The 19,760-nt window shown below is 32.6% G+C and overlaps 1 protein-coding gene and 1 pseudogene across 1 annotated transcript; both read right to left on the bottom strand.

Moving 5' to 3' along the window:
- Nucleotides 1-4,081: 4,081 nt before the first annotated feature.
- Nucleotides 4,082-8,197, bottom strand: LOC123894178 (annotated as a pseudogene).
- A 646-nt stretch (nucleotides 8,198-8,843) lies between these two features.
- Nucleotides 8,844-14,284, bottom strand: LOC123900059 (phosphatidylinositol N-acetylglucosaminyltransferase subunit P-like). The gene is made up of 5 exons (XM_045951358.1): nucleotides 14,040-14,284; nucleotides 13,411-13,653; nucleotides 9,992-10,064; nucleotides 9,533-9,651; nucleotides 8,844-9,300 (listed from the first exon to the last, which is right to left on the bottom strand). The coding sequence occupies exons 2-5, from the start codon at nucleotides 13,598-13,600 to the stop codon at nucleotides 9,176-9,178; spliced, it is 507 nt and encodes a 168-aa protein (XP_045807314.1). The 5' UTR covers nucleotides 13,601-13,653; nucleotides 14,040-14,284; the 3' UTR covers nucleotides 8,844-9,175.
- Between the last annotated feature and the right edge of the window lie 5,476 nt (nucleotides 14,285-19,760).

Raw genomic sequence — 19,760 nt, 5'->3', positions numbered from 1 at the left:
ACATGTCTCAAGATTCAATTTTTTACTATCTTTCTTTTACTAATAAAAGGAAGGTTAAGTTACTCATAATCAAGCATTGTGATGATGTGACACTCTATAAGAAAAGTTTACCATCACTATTAAAAAACCTTTTCATCATCTCTTTTAATTAAATCATTTTAATTTTAATTATCAATATATCAAATTATCACTATATAACTTCTTACAAGGGACCAACTAATATTATAATTTCCATAATTGTTGGAATTCTAAAATGAAAAATTAAATTAAAAGGGACCAACTAATATATAAGATTTATATAACCACAAAATATTCATGACTATTGGAATTCTTACTAATAAAAAAAAAATGTGTGTCTAATACTATTGGAATTCCCTTCATTGCATAGTTAATTGGTTTCTAAATGAAAAATGAAAAATTTAATTAAAAGATAATCAAGCATTGTGATGATGTGGGTAAGAGGAAGGTTGAGTTGCTCATAGGCAAGCATTTTGATGATGTATCACTCTAAGAAAATGTTTCTAATCTCTATTAAAATCTTTTACTTATTTCTTTTAATTTATTAAATTAAATCTAAAAAAACTAAATTAGCATCATCATAATTGTATGAGTAACCAAAAAAATCATAATAATTGTATGCATCCTTTTACATTCCTCCAAATATAACTTATAAAATGAGAAAGTTTAGTGACTAATAGGTTCACTCTCAATTTTTATAACCACCACCCCACATTCTTTTTCTACTAATTTCTAAATCTTAATATTTGACATTTTCACTCAATCTTTGAACGTATTTCTACCATGGTGCTATGTATTGATATCCAATAATATTAATTTGTACTAATGTTTAGTTTTTGTTCTTCATTTATAGGTTGAAAGAAATAATTTTTCACTACAAATAGAATGTTTATGGATCCACTTCAACTCATTAAGTAGATAAGTTATTTGGCATATTAAATTGGAGAAAAGGGAGTAAGCAGTAACGTTGCTATTTGATAGGTAATTTTCAGAACACGAGATCACGTGATAAAAAATGTCAAAACCACCATACTTCTTAGTTCAACATTACTCATGAGCAATATTTTCCTCAAGTATAAGTATGTATGACATCCAACTCTTATTGAAAATAAATAAATAAGGGATATATTAAAAATAAAAAAGCAAAGTGATTTGTGACTAAAATTGTAACTCATATAATGAAAACTAAGATTTTATACAATAACACAATTAAAATAAACTATGATACATCATTTCAATAAAAATTATTTTAATTCTGAACAACTTGTTTTGTTTTTACACATATATAATATTGAATATAACCATATCGTAAAAAGTATTTAACAATGTATTTTAATCGAATGTGTGATTATACTTATCACAATTATTATTTTTAATTTATAAAAATATTTTAATTATGTATTTTAATCGAACCCGTGCAAAATAACTTTACACCGACAGTGTAAAATAATTAATTAAACTCACATTATTGGATGATGCATGTGTAATAACTTTACACCGACGGTGTAAAATAATTAATGCATGTGTAAAATAACTTTACACCGACGGTGTAAAATATTAAACTCACATTATTGGATGATGCATGTGTAAAATAACTTTACACCGACGGTGTAAAATAATTATATATGTGTAAAATAACTTTACACCGACGGTGTAAAATAATTAATGCATGTGTAAAATAACTTTACACCGACTGTGTAAAATAATTAATTAAACTCACATTATTGGATGATGCATGTGTAAAATAACTTTACACCGACGGTGTAAAATAATTAATTAAACCCACATTATTGGATGATGCATGTGTAAAATAACTTTACACCGACGGTGTAAAATAATTAATGCATGTGTAAATAACTTTACACCGACGGTGTAAAATAATTGATGCATGTGTAAAATAACTTTACACCGACGGTGTAAAATAATTAATTAAACTCACATTATTAGATGATGCATGTGTAAAATAACTTTACACCGACGGTGTAAAACAATTAATGCATGTGTAAAATAACTTTACACCGACGGTGTAAAATATTAAACTCACATTATTGGATGATGCATGTGTAAAATAACTTTACACCGACGGTGTAAAATAATTAATGCATGTGTAAAATAACTTTACACCGACGGTGTAAAATAATTAATTAAACTCACATTATTGGATGATGCATGTGTAAAATAACTTTACACCGACGGTGTAAAATAATTAATGCAACTCACATTATTGGATGATGCATGTGTAAAATAACTTTACACCGACGGTGTAAAATAATTAATGCATGTGTAAATAACTTTACACCGACGGTGTAAAATAATTGATGCATGTGTAAAATAACTTTACACCGACGGTGTAAAATAATTAATGCATGTGTAAATAACTTTACACCGACGGTGTAAAATAATTGATGCATGTGTAAAATAACTTTACACCGACGGTGTAAAATAATTAATTAAACTCACATTATTGGATGATGCATGTGTAAAATAACTTTACACCGACGATATAAAATAATTAATTAAACTCACATATTATTGGATGCATGTGTAAAATAATTAATTAAATTCACATTATTAAATGCATCTGTAAAAATAACTTTTTAACAAAGCTGTTTAGACAATATCCAAAGAGATTCTCATGTTATAAAAGATAAAATTTAGATAAGTTGAATTTTGTGAGTTCACCACTCATCAGAGTTAGAGCAAGTCTCAAAGTTTAATAAACGCTAACAAAGATATTTCTACATCATCTAGATTCTTGCTGATATGAATATTAGTACTTATCAACCTGAGTCCACCTTAGTTTGATTGTTAATTATTTTTATTTTCTTTTACAAATATGAGAATACAATTATTGAATGATGTAGCATGAAGAAATGTTTCACAAAACAGATCACAATTATACCTTATTGTTAAGAGTCTCACATCGGTTGAGAGATGACCTGACTAAGTGTTTATATACTAGAGGCAATCCTCATCTTACAAGCCGATTTTGTAAGGTTGAATTAGGCCCAATACTCATTTCTAAGATGGTATCAGAGCCTCTCCACGATCCGTTGGGCCACTTGTTATCAGATTTCTGCTACCGGGCCACCCACCGTTTATATCCACGCACCAAGCCCAATAGTGCTGGGCGTGAGGGGGTGTGTTAAGAGTCCCACATCGGTTGAGAGATGGCCTGACTAAGTGTTTATATACTAGAGGCAATCCTCATCTTACCAGCCGATTTTATAAGGTTGAGTTAGACCCAATACTCATTTCTAAGTGTTTATCACAATTATACCTTCTTTTATAACAACATGACAATCATACATAAACAGGTATAAAATATTTTGTTATATATTATCAATTTTTTGTTTTACATATGTTATATTGATAAACTGAAGATGTAATTTGCATTCATGATGAGTTTGATAGAATAAAAAAAATGGAACACCTTAATTTTATAATTTTGTCAAAAATTACTTAAGTTTCTACAAAATCACAACGTCACACTATGATTTCGCACATGTAAAGGTAACACAAAGGCTTTGTCAAGTTAGAATGATCAATATTTCGACAAGATGACAATATTATACAACACTTCTTCAAATATAAGAATCATCACCTAGTACCAACGAATGTTCGATTTATAGTAGAAGAGATCCTCACATTTAATGTGTACCGGTGTCTAACGGTGTTTCAGAAGACCAATTCAACCGAGTTCATGTCTAAAAGCTATATAGCATCTCAATCTCATGTTAGAACTCAATATCAGCAGCAAATGCTTGGCAGAATATCCACCATACAATTGTTAACAGGTTTGAATGTGTGATCGTTAGGTTGGATTATTGAACATAGCATCATTGATTCTGTCAATGCCGATGTCAGATATGGCCAAGGCCAAGGCCATATCTAGGTAATGTGGGACTAAACCCACCTCCTCACACCCAACAAAATGAAGGTTTTGGAAGCTGCAATGAAGGCAACCCAAATACTGCATCAAGCGGCCAAGGGCGGACTGCAATTAAGACCGAATTTTCAACACAACCCTCACGGCTAGCACCACTTAAAGCGTGGACGAGAAATCCAAAAAAACGGATCTATAATAGGCTATGATACCATCTTATAATTTGATTTGTTCTACATATAACATATAAATATAAGGTTGTTCTACATTGTAGGCAATATGAATCCAGCAGCAGCTACCATGATTGGAATTTGAAGCACCGAAAGAAACCGTTATCCTCTCTGTGACATTGATGGATGCAATGCTGGGAATAATAATTGCAGCAGCTTGATTTTGGAAAGAGAATGTCCGCCTGTCATGCCGTGTGAATTCTAAATTTTCAGTATTACATCGCTACCTCAGATACACGAAACTTGTTTTATCTCTACTATTAGGATACTCTGAAATCTACTAAGCACAAATGTATATTAGCAACGTACAAAGGAGAAGACAATGAATTGCAACAAAACAATCCATTGAAATGTATGGTCATCTTAATAAACCAGTTTTCTAGCATCATCTTTGGTCAATTTTCCTCTCAATTACAAACTAAGTTTTGAAATGGATTGAGTGTATGCAAGCTTGCTCCAGCAACCCTTTTCGACCAGGAAAATGACTTGATTTATGTTCTGCTACCCTTTCCGACCGGGAAAATGAAAAACTGGTGAATGCAATCTTGCTCCGGCAGTTGGAGTTTAAATGCATCTAATCCTAAAGTTGCAAGGCCAAAAATGAACCGAATACCTTTCATCTAGCTAAAGGTGAAGCCTGCTAAACACAGACCATTGTTTATGAGGCCAACTAGCATTTGCAGAGATGGTAGATACAACTGCACTTCCTTGCACCTAGATCCAATAGCTCTACCATAGAGGATCTCCCTTATCTAGAAATTGCTTCATTGTGTCTGCTCTATTCCTTTATTTACATTGTAATTACCCTTCCATATTCTGCAATATAACAGTGTTACAACCTGATGCAATATAATAGAGGAGAAATCTAACAAGACGGTAACTAAGCCCAAGAACTGTCGGCCCTCGTTAAAGAGTGAGCAGCCATATTTGTTTGTTGCCTAACAAACTTAATCTTTAGAAAACCATGATAGTTTTCAGGTTTAATACTAACAACAAGAGAACTAAACTCTGAAACCCCGCTACCTCAGTAAACTTAAAGCTACTAGAGATAGCTTCTGCAGTGAATATATGCTTCTGGCTGTGAGAAAATGAAAGTGCTCTTGGCATCCAGTCTGGCAAGGTTACAAGAGAAAGAAAACTTGACAAATACAAATTTTGAAGCGAGGGAATACCTTCTAAACCATTTGGTAAAGTTCCATTTTTATCTCTGCCGGTGATTGTCAATTGACGAAGGGAAGTTAGCTTGTTCATAGTAGCTGGTAAAATGAGATTGGAACAATCAATGATTTCAAGACTCTCAAGACAAGTCAGGTTTGTCATACCTTCCGGCAAGGATTTTAAGCTAATGCAAAATGTAAATTTCAAAACTTGAAGAGAACTCAAACCTTGAAGTACACACTTGGGGATAGACTCAAGCTTATTACAACCTTATTACAACCTGAAATGTGTAGTTCTTGTAGGGAACTGAGAGAGCTGAATTCATTAGGTAGTACCTTGAGTTCATAAAAGCATACAATGGAAAGTTTTTTGAGATTATGTATACTACCAGCAATTCCCCTCAGGATAGATGCACCACCATCACCATTATTGGAATATTCAGTATTCCCAAGAGCATTAAAAGTCTCAACAGATGGAAGGGATGGAAATGCAAGCTTACGGACCCCCTTTATTTCCAAGTCAGAAAATTGTGATAGCACTTCTACTCCTTCAGCTTTCAACACCCTCTCTAATTTTGGTAAATTATGTAACTTCATTTTCTTTAACGATGAAAAAGCCTTATTGGTCGCACCTTCATACAAGTCAACATCAATGTACTTCACAGCTTCCATGTCAGACACATACAGAGTTGTTAAACATGGTAATTTACCAAGTGGAGGAAGCCGCTCACAGTTTCTACAGTTGTAAAGTGTAACATCAACCAGACCTTCCAAAATTGAAGCCTTTCTCATCCAATTTGGAATACTTACTCCCTTATAACCCTCCATTCCAAAACATTTGAGACCTGTGTGAGGCTCAAGGGCTTCAAGGACTTGCTCAGCGCCAGTATCACTAACTTGTGAATTAGCATTAATACGCCACGACAAGTATAAGCGACTTAAGTCCTTCTTACCAATTAAATTAGCTTTTCTAGCTTCTGTTTCATTCGAAACATTCTCAAGGCATTTGATGTGTAGCTTGCCTCCTAGTTGTAAATTTTGTAGCTCTGCTAAACCAAACCTAGCCTCCGAACCAACAATAAAAGTGCTTAATGTTCTCAAACGAGTTAACTCTCCAATATTAGACGGCATTGATCTCAATGAGGGACACCGTGTAATCATGAGATGTCGGAGATCTTTTAGTTGCGACAATTGTTTGGGAAGACTAATAAGCTTGTTACAATAAACAAGTTTTAGTGTTTGTAATTTTCTTAGGCTACAAATAGACTCAGGCAGAATTTTAATGTCACTTGCATAAAGTTCAAATGGATAAAATTCTTCAAGGCTGAGAGTTGAGAACAGCATGTACTTAATACTCGGAGAGGAGTGATTGATGGAAACACACTTAAATTTGATTTAGGCAAACCAAAGTCAAGAACAGTTCGCAAAGATTCCACTTTCTTGAACGGAATCAAGCTGTATTTGAATTTTTCATCACCATCTAAAAACCTAATATGATGAACTCTTTCTGACAAATTAGTCAAGCTAGCAGCCTTTGAAGCTACGCATTGTTTTCCCATAATGGAGGTAGCAATATCGTGGAATATATCATGCATTTTGAATGTAACTTTACCTTTTCTATGCGTTTTGACTTCTTGAAAAAATGATCTTTGATATAGTTCATAAGTCCATTGGCCATCCAAAGATGAATTCGATCTTCCTTCACCATTTCAAAACCTTTAGCAAATATAGCACAAAAAGTCAAAGCAGACTTGGTAGCATCATCATATAAGTTCCAAATCTCACTTTTCGCTATAGAATCCCATTGGTGTTTGCCAGTTTTTCCTAGTACTTTGGTGGCAAGAGGCGAACCATTACATTTCCTCACTATAACCTTCCCAATCTTTACAAGCTCTGCACGCTCTTCCTCGTTTGGTCCAAAAGCTTGTTGTCTAAACAATGACCAAATATCATCATCTGATAAACCTACCAAATGATGAGCAGGATGAGGTCCCAGAATGTTTGCAACAGTCTCAAGTCGTGTAGTGACTAAAATTGATGCACCTTTTGTTCCAATTTTGCAACGGATACTTGAACCTGCTCCATTTCTCTGGGTCTTCACTCCAAACATCATCAAGGACAAGTAAATACTTTTTGTTTTGGAAAATCTGTTGAACCTTTCATTGCATTGATTCTAAAGAAATGAGATCTGGATTTTTTCCGTCTACGATTTCTATGATGGACCGGAAAAGTTTCATCATATTAAAATCATTAGAAACACAAACCCATATTTTCAAAGGAAAGTGAGCATGTACCCTTTTATCATTGAAGACCAGTTGAGCAAGTGCTGTTTTTCCATATCTGCCATGGCCAACAATGGAATATACAGAGAGTTCTTCTCTGTCACAAGCATGCTTGAGAAGAAAGTCAACAACCTTCTCCCCATCCTCATCTCTTCCATGAATTTGGGGTTCGGTGATGACAGAGGTAGTTTCGCGCCATACATTATCTTCAAGACGATCCTCCATGGTTCTGGGATTAATTAATAATCCTAACTTGCCCCTTACTTCAGCAATAGCATCATCAATCCTTTCAGCAACATTTTTCATCTTCTTTCCAATCCTACGACGAGCATATAGCTTCTTAGGATGGTTGATGAAGTATTTGTCTCTGTTTGCTTCGGAAAGTATCGAACATTCGTCCAATATATCATCAAGAATATGTGCTGCACCAGTTAGGTTGGGCAGCCAATCTTTAACTGCATGACTTGTGATTTGCTTCTTCTCAGCATCTTCTAGGACAGCACGAATAGTAGTGAGATTTCTTGATAGCTTTTCAGCATGTTTGTTAACACCTTTAAATGTTGCATACTCTTGGACATAAGGTGCCAGTTGTGAAATCAAAGTTCCTACTAAATGGAAAGCCATTTTCAGGTGTATGAGAATTGGAATGAATCAAAGTTTAGCTCTTGAAGATGAATATGATAAATTATTTCTTTTCAGATATTATCTATAAAGAACGATAATTAGTATCAAAGACAAGTTGAGAAAAAAGTTACAAAATAAGAGTCAACTAACTAGTACCTCCGGACATTAGTTAACGATATAAAAAAGATAAATTTTACATTGAATATAATATTGCAAAGTGTACAAGTGGTTAATCCATCTGTGAAAAACTCCTTCTGCGACTACCTCGCCCTTCCTGACCTGCATCAACTCATCTCCTAGTAGACATTCTTTGGTTGCAAGACATTTGGAAGTTGAAATGATTGATTTTCTTTTTTCAATTAGTTTAATGGCTAAAATTTCACTTTTAAACTTAGAGTATCCAGAATTCGATGGGAGATAACTTTGCTCTTGAAAGATGAATATGCTAAATTATTTGTTTTCGATGATTATCTTTAGAAAAATGTTATTTGAACAACCCATTTTCAAACAAAAATACAACTTATCTATCCGTGCTGTTTTTTTTTAATTTTTTTAATACTTTATGCGCATTTTGGAAATCGTGCATGGAGAGAATTAGAATATAATTGTCGTATTTTTGTCTGGAGAAAATTATTCATATAACATAGCTCTTATCTTTAAAATGTATTGTTATAGTTGTCATATAACTTTTTAAAGTTGGCTCCTCAAAACGGTACACACAATTAGTGTTATTGTACATGACAGCGAGGAAGAAAAACCAAGTTGTGAAGGTACACGACAGTGAGAAAAATAAACAAGTTGCAAAGGCACATCAGTTAAAAAAAATTCATTTCTTTTTTCTTATCATTTGAAAAGATGATAATAATATTGTAATTCCGGTAAAGAAATTGATAATCTCATGTTAGAACTCGACATCAGCAGCAACTGCTTGGCAGAATATCCACCATACAATTGGAAACAGGTTTGAATGTGTGATCGTTAGGTTGAATTATTGAACATAGCATCATTGATTCTGTCGATGCCAATATCAGATATGGGATCAATGGGCTTCTCATCTCCATCGTCCGAAAACTCAATCCTCAAAGGATCCCTACTGAATTCATCTGAACAAAGAGATGTCAAAATCAGTTATTAAGAAACTTGAACTCACAAATTCACTAGAATGGCACAGTCTTGAGAAAAGAATAACCGAGATGAAGAGGACTCAAACACAAGTTTTTTTATGCAGATAAATTTAATAAATAAGTTGCTCACATGTGCTAGAAACTTAGGAAGCAATCTAGCAATAAAAATTAACCACACACACATTGCTAAAGAATTCTGCATGAAACTCACCATAAACAGTGTTTATGGATGCAGGAGAAGGTGTTGACATGAAGTTAAGGCCAATGTAGAATGCCAACATTAATACAATGGTCACCATCACATAAGTTGGTACTGCCAAAGCCCAGTATCTGTAAAGCATAAATAGTTTTCAATACACAAGTAGTTTAACAGCTAAATTGAAGAGCTTACTGCTCCTGCTTCATACACCTTAGCTGACTGAGTTTACATTTGTACATGTGAAAAAAATGAATATTATATTTCAAGTTATGGGCCGAATACAAGCTATTCTAACCTAATGGACTAATGGGCCGAATACAAATTACTAAAAATAAAAGATTACTCCTAATATTAAAAGATACAGTATTTACAACAGTTATTTCTTGTTTTTGTGCGACTAGACAATTACATACAGTAGAGAACCTGCATGGTTACTAAAGCTTCAAATGATAACAGGAGGAGGTGGCTAACCTGCTAGGATAATAGGAGATGCCAATAGAATGTAGCCATGATTCTGGAACATATGCCCATACCAAGAAAATAACTGTTCACAAAGAAAAATGAAGTAAAAATAAAATTAATAAAATGCTAAAATTGTACAAAATACAAAGTTATTGATACATGGTAAACTAGTAGTTATACAAAATTGTACATAATACAAAGTTATTTTGATCATGGCTAAAAAAACAGAAAATCAGAGAAGTTAGATAAAGATGGGGCTTCAAAGTAAAACACACACAAAATGGATGAACTTCCCTCGTAATTTGGGCTGGTCGTAACTCAATTCTACAAAATCGGGTTGTAAGATCAAGACCGCACAAACTTTAATAGTACTACCAAGACCATATCTAGGTAATGTAGGACTAAACCCACCCCCTCACACCCAACAAAATGAAGGTTTTGGAAGCTGCAATGAAGGCAGCCCAAATACTGCATTAAGCGGCCAAGGGCAGACTGCAATTAAGGCTGAATTTTCAACACAACCCTCACGGCTAGGACCACTTAAAGCGTGGACGACACGGAAATCCAAAAACCAGATCTATAATAGGATACCATCTTATAATTTGAGTTGTTCTACATATAACATATAAGGTTTTTCTACATTGTAGGCAATAATGAATCCAGCAGCAGCTGATGATTTTTCCATGGTTGGAATTTGAAGCACCAAAAGAACCCGTTATCCTCTCTGACATTGATGGATGCAAAGCTGGGAATAAGAATTGCAGCAGCTTGATTTTGGAAAGAGAATGTCCGCCTGACATGCTCTGTGAATTCTGTTATGCTGAGCCTAAGTTTTACTGCGAATGTTGCTGCATTCTTTGTAAGAAAGCCGTTGATTCAGCTCATGATGGCTATAGCTATATCATGTGCAAAGAAAAACACGGCAATAATATTTGTGGGCATCTATGTCATATGGAATGTGCTTTTCGAGCTTACAAGGCCCGCACCTTGGGGGGAATTTTTGATTTGGATGTTGAGTATTTTTGCTGGCGCTGTAATGGGAAGACTGAACTGATTTCTCATGTTAATAAGCTTCTACTGACATGCGAAGCTATTGATTCAGATGATGATCTCAAACAAAAAATGTTAAATCTCGGCATTAATCTCTTGCACCGATCTGAGATATTAAAACTTGAATCTAAGATTGATCAGGTCTGAAGGATTTAATATCTCAGATCCTGATCAATGCCAAGATTTAACATTTTTTCCTTGACATCATCATCTGAATCAATAGTTTTGCACGTCAGTAGAAGCTTACTAACATGAGAAATCAGTTCAATCTTCCCATTACAAAGCCAACAAAAATACTCAGCATCTAAATAAAAAATTCCCCCCAAGGTTAAATCAATAGCCTTGTAAGCTTGAAAAGCACATTCCAGATGACATAGATGCCCAAAATATTATCGCCGTGTTTTTCTTTGCACGTGATTTAGCTATAACCATCATGAGCTGAATCAACGGCTTTCTTACAAAGAATGCAGCAAGATTCACGACAAAACTTACGCCCAGCACAACAGAATTCACACGGCACATTTCACGTCGGCCGCTCCAAGTTGTTGTGAAGCGGAGCGTTTGGGTGTCGCGGGCTGGAGCGGGCGCGTTTTCGGGGATCGGTGTGGAGCGGATGCGGGTCGGAGCGGCCGAGTTTCACATGGAAAGAAGAAAAAAAAATGAAGAACGAAAAAGAAGCACGACGAAGATGAAGAATGGCTAAGAAAAAGAAGACAAAGGAATCACGACGTATAGTAGTTTGTTGGTTTGCGGCTGATGTGAAAATGAATTGTAGCTGGCGGCCGAAGAGAATATTGAGAACTAGGGTTGCATATTTCTTTCATAATTGGGTAGTGGGCTGGGCTAGGCCCATCTTAAACTAACCAACAAACCAAAAGGGATACCTTATTCATACTAACCATTTAAACAATCAATTAATTTCAACAAATAAATACACAAAGATATTCATACTAAATATTAACTAATATTAAAAATATTTTTTATTTATATTATTACTAATAATCAGTTAATTATTTTTTTCTACAATAAAAAATCAATTGATTGTCTTTGATTTTTCATTTCTACTAGTATCAAATATATTTTTTTCACACTTTCTCGGTCCTTAATAAAATATTTATTTTTTATTGACCGTGTCGCTAAAATAGCGCCCGCACCGCTCCCTGCTACCACGTCGTGTCAATTTTGGGGTTGACCGCACCGTGCCGCTTTTTTGCATTGATAACTTTGTATGGCACTATAATCATTACAAAACTAGTTTGTAATTTGTAAGATAGAATTTCCAACTACAATATATTCAAAGTTTAGTCAGATGAACCCCATTGAGATGTAATAGTCTCAAATGTGAATAGGTGAAATAATCACATTTTGAAAAGTAAACAACATAATGAAGGTCATGTTCAATAAGCTATTCTACGTATCTTAATTGAATGTAAGCAATTTTGTGGAGCTAATTACAACAAGTCATAAACAACTTATAGACATGAGACATGTCATGTATTATTTTTACAAGTGTATCCAAAGATTCCTGATAGCTAGAGCAGAGAAGTGCAGAAAAATGGAATGAAAATATGAGTGTACTGATTGATAGTGAAATTCAGTAGTGAGAAAGACTCGCTACAAACTGACCCAGAGCCTAGACTCCTAGAGAACACTTTCTTTGTCTACACTTTCTAACAGAACGCTGAACGATAACCCTTATTCTCTCCACTCATTTCTTTTAACTGACTCAAGGCATAACAAACTGCCAACTAGGCAACGCTCTTTTTCTCATACTTCTCTGCCCTCTTTTTATTCCTGTCATACACCCTCCATATTGTGTGGGCTTAGTATTCTTAGGATTAATCAACAACTCAACTACTGCCCAAGTGCAATTGGTGCCCTTTCAATTCTAAACACTAACATAAGCTATGTCATGAGATAAACCTAATGAATTCTAAATAAGCTTTTCCAAATACTCCCTACATGCACAATTAAAATAAACTCAGTCTCAAACAACGGAATCCTCTGCCATACACAAAATATAAAAAGGTTAACTGTTACAGGCTTGAAATTTTAAATTACTTTTTGCTAGAGTTGTTAAATAATAGATATAGTAGTGATAGAGAGCTATAGCATAACTGAACTTAAACGAATCGAAAGTTGCTATTGTTCTATGGTGCACTATTTAGAGGCGTTATAGCATAGTTGCAGCGGAATTTGAACAATTTAATCTCAAGCCTAACCCTATACTATTTCACAGATAATTTCGGTATTTTTTGGGATTACAGATACCATTTGAAATCAATAAATTAAACGAAAACAATGTGAATCTTTATAATTATAATTTTTACTCTCAATCAAACCAACTAAATGATAAAATAGCGAATAAGAAATTAGACCTGTAGCAACAACAGTGGTTATAGATCCAACAAAACCATAAACCTCAGAAGGCTTAGGGCCATGATCGGCTGACAATCCAGAGGCAGAGTTGTTTTTTTCATCGGAATCAAGAAATGACACAGTTGCCCTCCGTTGTCTTGAAAGACTCAGTGTTCTTCTTGGACTATTGACAGAATGGGGACTTTCCATGTCGCATTCCTTCAATTACATCTAACGGAACATATAACGGTGTATCTAGGACCCTACAACAACAAAAACAGCAACACCAATAACAATTATTTCTCCAATAATCAATAAGAAAGAGCTATCCATAACAAAAACCAATATATCAAACTCAAACACACTTGAACACACACACACCAGAAACCGAAACCTCAATTTTGAAGAATATCAAAAACAACAACAATCATAAAAACTCCAATATTTTAAGAATAACACAAAATCACAATTTTTATTGGCCAAGTTTCCACAGCTAATAGCGACGACTGGTCAAAATCACAAATTTTGAACCTATCAAAAACACTAACAACGATTTCACAACAAAATATATTAGTAATAGTCTAAATTGCATAATCAATTAGCCAATTTATCACAAAACCCTAAATAATGAGGTTTTTAGATTGATTACCTTGCTTATCATTATTTTGTGAAAGAAAACAAGCGGCGCGGCGGATCAACGGCGGTGCAGAGAGAGTGAGAGACAAAAGGGAGAAGGAGATAGAGAAAGCTTTTGTGGTGGAGGCAACTGGATTTTCCGGTGAAAGAGCTTTTCCGGTGGTGAGAGGCGAGTGGTGGTGGTCACTGGTCGAAGCTTTTCCGGTGAGTGAGGGTGGTGTTGTGTTTGGACTTCCCTGATACAATGTTTGTGTGCTTTTTTTCCCTCTAATTAAGGGTTGGAGATGTGGCATCGTTTGGTGCATCCGATTGATCAGACGGACAATATTGATCAAGCCATTAAGGTTTGGTTGGGTCGTACGTATGAGATTCTGAGTTCGATTCTCGTGAAAAAAAAAATCACTCTGACTTTTTTAATATTGAAGAAGTTTATGTGTTTTTGTCAAAAAAAATTTATGTGTTTGTAAACGTTTATTTGGTCCTTTATTAGCATCTACTGTGTTTTTAACATGTTATATGTGTTGATGTAGACGATTCATCATACAAAGTGTTACTGTACATAGTTAACAGTCAGTTTAAAAATAAGGAATATATTGATCGAAAACGGGTAAATACAAAGACTAATATGACAATAAGTTGAAAATTTAAAAACTATTTTGATCGAAAATGGATAATGTTAGAGACTTATTAGAGGGGCCAAATTAAGAAACGTTTAATAGAGACAAACTATTCTAAAAATATTGATAGAGCTAGAAATATATTTGAGAGCGGCAAAAACAATGACCAATTTGGTAGTCTACACATTATTTATAACATTCCAGATCATTTTGACACTTTATGAGAACTTTTCATATGGTCATCCATATAAAGAGTTTATACATATTAGGTTTTATAAGTCTTCTTTCTAATGTACAGTCTTATACAGCCTGAGGATCACAGTCCTATATAATCTTAGGATCCCTCCCATTTTGATTTGAATTTCATTCATGTATGTTTTGCCCATAAGCTATCAGAAACCTTAATAAAACTTTTCATAAAGGCATCCATAGAAAGAGTTTGTACGGATCAATTTTTATAAGTTCTTTTTACCGGACAGTCTCATACAGTCTCTGGATTACAATCCCATATAATCTAAGAATCCCTCTCATTCTGATCTGAATTTAGTTCATTGATGTACTTTTTGCCTAAAAGATATCAAATGTCGCTCACTATCCATATCTTGTGCACTAGAGATCACTTATTTTTTATATTTAAAAGAATCGGTCATAGTTTGAAACTCACACACACACACACAATGTTGAAGTTAAAATATATCAACATATATTGTCGGCTGATCATATTTATAAAAGGAAAAAACTTAGGTACAGTTCCATAGATACTATACATACTGTTCCTCACATAAAATGTAAAATAATTGCCAAAACAATTTTGCGGGACCCACCTATTCAACAACTTTGGGTTTGTTTTTTGTACAGCACAATATAAACAGTTTCTAAAGAACAGTATGTAAGTTTTCTCCTTTATAAAATAGTTCAACCACAAATGTTATAAAAAATTACAAACGTAATACGTTAGTTTATCTGCTATCAATTATAAATTAACTTATCATATTTAGTTTACAAGTTTTCCACTATTTTTTACTAATCATAGCTTTAAAAAACTTTTTCTTAAGCAAGAACCTTAAAACACTACTAAAATTATAGAAATGGAAAATATATGGTGAACAACATATAATTTCAATCAACATAGTCGTAGGTCGTCCACCAACTTATCAGTGATAAAAAACACGAATAAAGCAGCAATTGCATTTAAATTGTATATGGAAAATTTAGTTTTAGGGATTTAGTATTTTTAGATGCATTTTGTTAATTGTAGCTTTAGTCATGTAAAAAGGGAGTGGAATAAACTTGCGAAATTTTCTAATCCCACCCACCCATTTTCTTGCGCCCCCCCACCCCCCCCCCCCCCCCCCAAACTTCCTAATTTACCCACTACGCTCTTCCAAAACCTAATCGGATTTAGATGGAGGACGTTCTTCATGGGCTCTAGGCCCAATTGTATTCTGATCTTGCTTCTTGATAAAATTTGTTTTTGTTTCAAATTTAATATTATTTTAAGGAAATTTATAAAACTATTTAATTCTTTGAGACTTTACCTATTTAATATCATTTTCCATAAAAGGTTAATAAAAAAATTAAATATTAAAAAGTATCGTTGGTAAGGCTTGTCAAATTTGTTATACATTTTCTATAGTTTATTAATTTCCTTTTATTTAATGAATTTGCATTTAAGAAAAATCATTTTATTATTTTTCCTAGTTATCAAATAAAATATTAAAAAAATTCAAACTTTGTTAGGTTTATTATAAATTTTCTATAGATTATTAATTTCCTTTTATTTAATGAATTTGCATTTAAGAATAATCATCTTATTATTTTTCCTTTTTCCAAGAGATGCCACCTGTCATCCAAAATATGACAACGATACAAAAATAAAAGGAAAAAAAGAAATGAAAAAGGTACTATTATAGAGTGTTCCAATTCGATGCTCTAAAAATAAAACCTCTATAAATAATATGAATCGCATGATCTTGATTACAAGACTATGATGTATGATTTAGAATTTGTTTTGAAAATATGATTATGTGATTAAAGAAAATGTATAAAACTATTTAAATAATTGAGACTTTAATAATCTATAACCATTTTTTAGTATATATAAAGTTTAGTCAAAACAAATTTAGAAAAAGTTATCAAATAAAACAAAATATATTGTTTAGCATATATAAATTTTGTCAAAATAAATATAGAAAAAGTTATGATATAAAATAAAATATCAAAAAGTATCATTTGATGATAAGGCCCGTCAATTTTGGTATATATTTCTATAGATAATTAGTTTCTTTTATTTAATGAATTTTCATTTTAAAAAACATTACTTTATTATTTTTCCTTTCTCCAACAATACAAAATCAAATGCTATTCTATATTGGTCAAATGATTCTAAGAAAAATAAAATAAAATGATATTCTAAACTTAAAATCTACACCGTCTAATTTCAATCGAACCATCATAGTTTATCGTCAAACTAAATTTGTGTGCTCGCATGAATTCCTACGTATAGAGGATCCGAGTCTCCGTTGGCCTAACAATCTAATGTTGATTGTCTATAGCATCACTATCACTATATAAACCCTTTCATTGTCACTATATAATCACCATATTTACTGAAAATTATCATCCTTCTCTATCTTTTTTAAGCTTGTTCAAAATCAATTTTCTACACATTCATAATGGTAATACTTATTTCAATTACAATATTAAGTTTAATTCATTTATTTATATTTTTTCTGATTACAATTGTTGTGTTTGTTGCTTAGGATATGATGCAAGTGCCCTGGCTGGAAACATTGTTGGCGATGACTACATTTTTTACAACTTGTGTAGCCCATCCAAACAATCCCAAAAATGAGCGTAACAAGTTCTGCATCGATTGCACTGACAATCCATTATGCGCATCTTGTATAAAATTTCATCACAAAGATCACAACGTAATTCAAGTAAGTGTTGTTAATTAACTTGACAGCAGATCTATATAATATCTCCACAATCTATGTATCTTTGTGTTATATCAATTTCTCTTCATTTTATATTTTTTACATTCAAGCAATTTTAATTATTTTTTTAAACTTTGAAATGTAAATTTGAACCTTGACACTTGAAATTATAAAACAGGTAAGGAAGTCATCATATAATGAAGTAGTTAAGATCACTGAAATTTACAAGCATGTGGACATCCTTGGAATTCAAACATATGTGATCAATAGTTGTCCAGTTGTATTCTTAAACAAGAGGACTCGACCACATCCTAAGAGGAACAATATTGGTAAAATTGGTCACAGAAGCAACTTTCTTTGTAAAATATGTGATAGAAATCTTATTGATTCTTCTTGCTTTTGCTCTTTAGCATGTAAGGTAAATTGTTTGTCTCGATCTCATTTATCTGTTCTCTTTATCATATATCTCTTAGTTCTTTCATATATATTTTTTTATTCCATTTTTTTTCCAAATAAACTAAAATTTTGTCATCTTATCTAATTGAGAATGTAATCGGTGTTTATTTTTTCTATTTGTATTTAAATCTAAGAAAATATGGTGCTTTAGTTTGAGTAGGCTTCCAATGATTTTTTTTTTTTGAACAGTAGGCTTTCGGTGATATTATATTGAGTATGTGAATGCATAATATTTTCTTATGAATTACAAAGTAATCTTTGTAGTTTTTTATGGGTATTTTTGTTTAGTTTTCAAATGAAGTTTTTTATGGTTATTTATTTCACTTTTGGAAAAATATGAAAGATAATTGACTTTTTTTTTGACGGAAAAAGAGAATTGACTTGAAACGTGATAAATTCGAATGTGGAATAAAATAAATCATAATCCTAATCTGGACAGAAAATTAGAACGTAATCTACTTGATGGTTTTTTTTAAAAAAATTATTTTTTTATATTATATTTTAATCGGTTTAAATTATAAAAACTAGTATATTTTATTTCATTCTAGTTCATTCGCTTCTATTAGTCAAATCGGATTGGAAGCAAATAAAAGACATTATAATTATATTTTTTTTGACCAATTACAATTGTTGTACTTTCATTTTTTTAAATATAATTAATTAATATTGCATTATGCGTTTTTGATACTAGTTTGAATATATAAAGAAGAATGGAGGCTTTTCCGTAAACCCAAAAGAAATGGAAGAAATGGAAAGATTGTTAGAGGAATCGATCAAGATATCACCACAAAAAGAAAAAGTCAAATGTTCGCGTGAACAAAATCTAAAACAAAAAGTAGATGAAGCAGGAATTGATGAAGAAGAAGAAGAAGAAGAAGAAGAAGAAGAAGAAGAAGAAGAAGAAGAAGAAAGTGCCCTTCCTGTTAATCGTCCATCGGCTTCATTTCGTAAGCTAGATTCAAGAAGAAAGGGAATACCTCATAGGGCTCCTTTTTTTTAATGTCCTTTATAATTGAATAGCGAGATTTAAATAATACTATTGTCTAGCAATGAGTTTCTAGATAGATCAATATGTATGCCGATGTAATGGTAATAAGTTACTTATTGACATTTGATTTTGCGAGCAACTTTTAACTAATATTTGAAACATCATAGGTTTTATATATCTAATAAATAAGCAATTTAATATATATATATATATATATATATATATATATATATATATATTTCTCCTCAAATTTATTTCTTTACATTTACACACACTATAGCACTTAAATTATCTTACATTCGAAAATGATATTTAAGTACACTTAAAGTGTTAACTCAATGGAAATAATTTACACAATAATTTTAAGGTATGGCGGGTTTTAATTCCATCAGAGATGATTGTAAAATGGTCATTGGTGCCACATTGAATTAATAAAAAAAATGATATTTAAGTGCAGACTTATTTCCGTAAAAAAAAAGAAAAAGTGCTGACTTATTTCATTTTTCTTTGACATAATAATTTTAAAAAAAATAGAAAATCATTTGAAGAAAAACATGTGAACTAATTAATGTTATTGAGATGAGAACAAAGAAACAAATTATGGACTCTGTTTTGGACTGGATCAATGCACAATACACATAGCACAAACGCTCTAAGATTCAGCCAAAATTCACCCCTCAACGGACACTTCTCATATTAGCCAAGGGTAACAAAAATAATAGTTTATGTACACT

The sequence above is a fragment of the Trifolium pratense genome, linkage group LG7, assembly GCF_020283565.1.
Source record: "Trifolium pratense cultivar HEN17-A07 linkage group LG7, ARS_RC_1.1, whole genome shotgun sequence".
Classification (NCBI taxonomy): domain Eukaryota; kingdom Viridiplantae; phylum Streptophyta; class Magnoliopsida; order Fabales; family Fabaceae; genus Trifolium; species Trifolium pratense.
The sequence above is the reverse complement of the archived record's forward strand: the minus strand, read 5'-3'. Positions and strand labels throughout refer to the sequence as shown.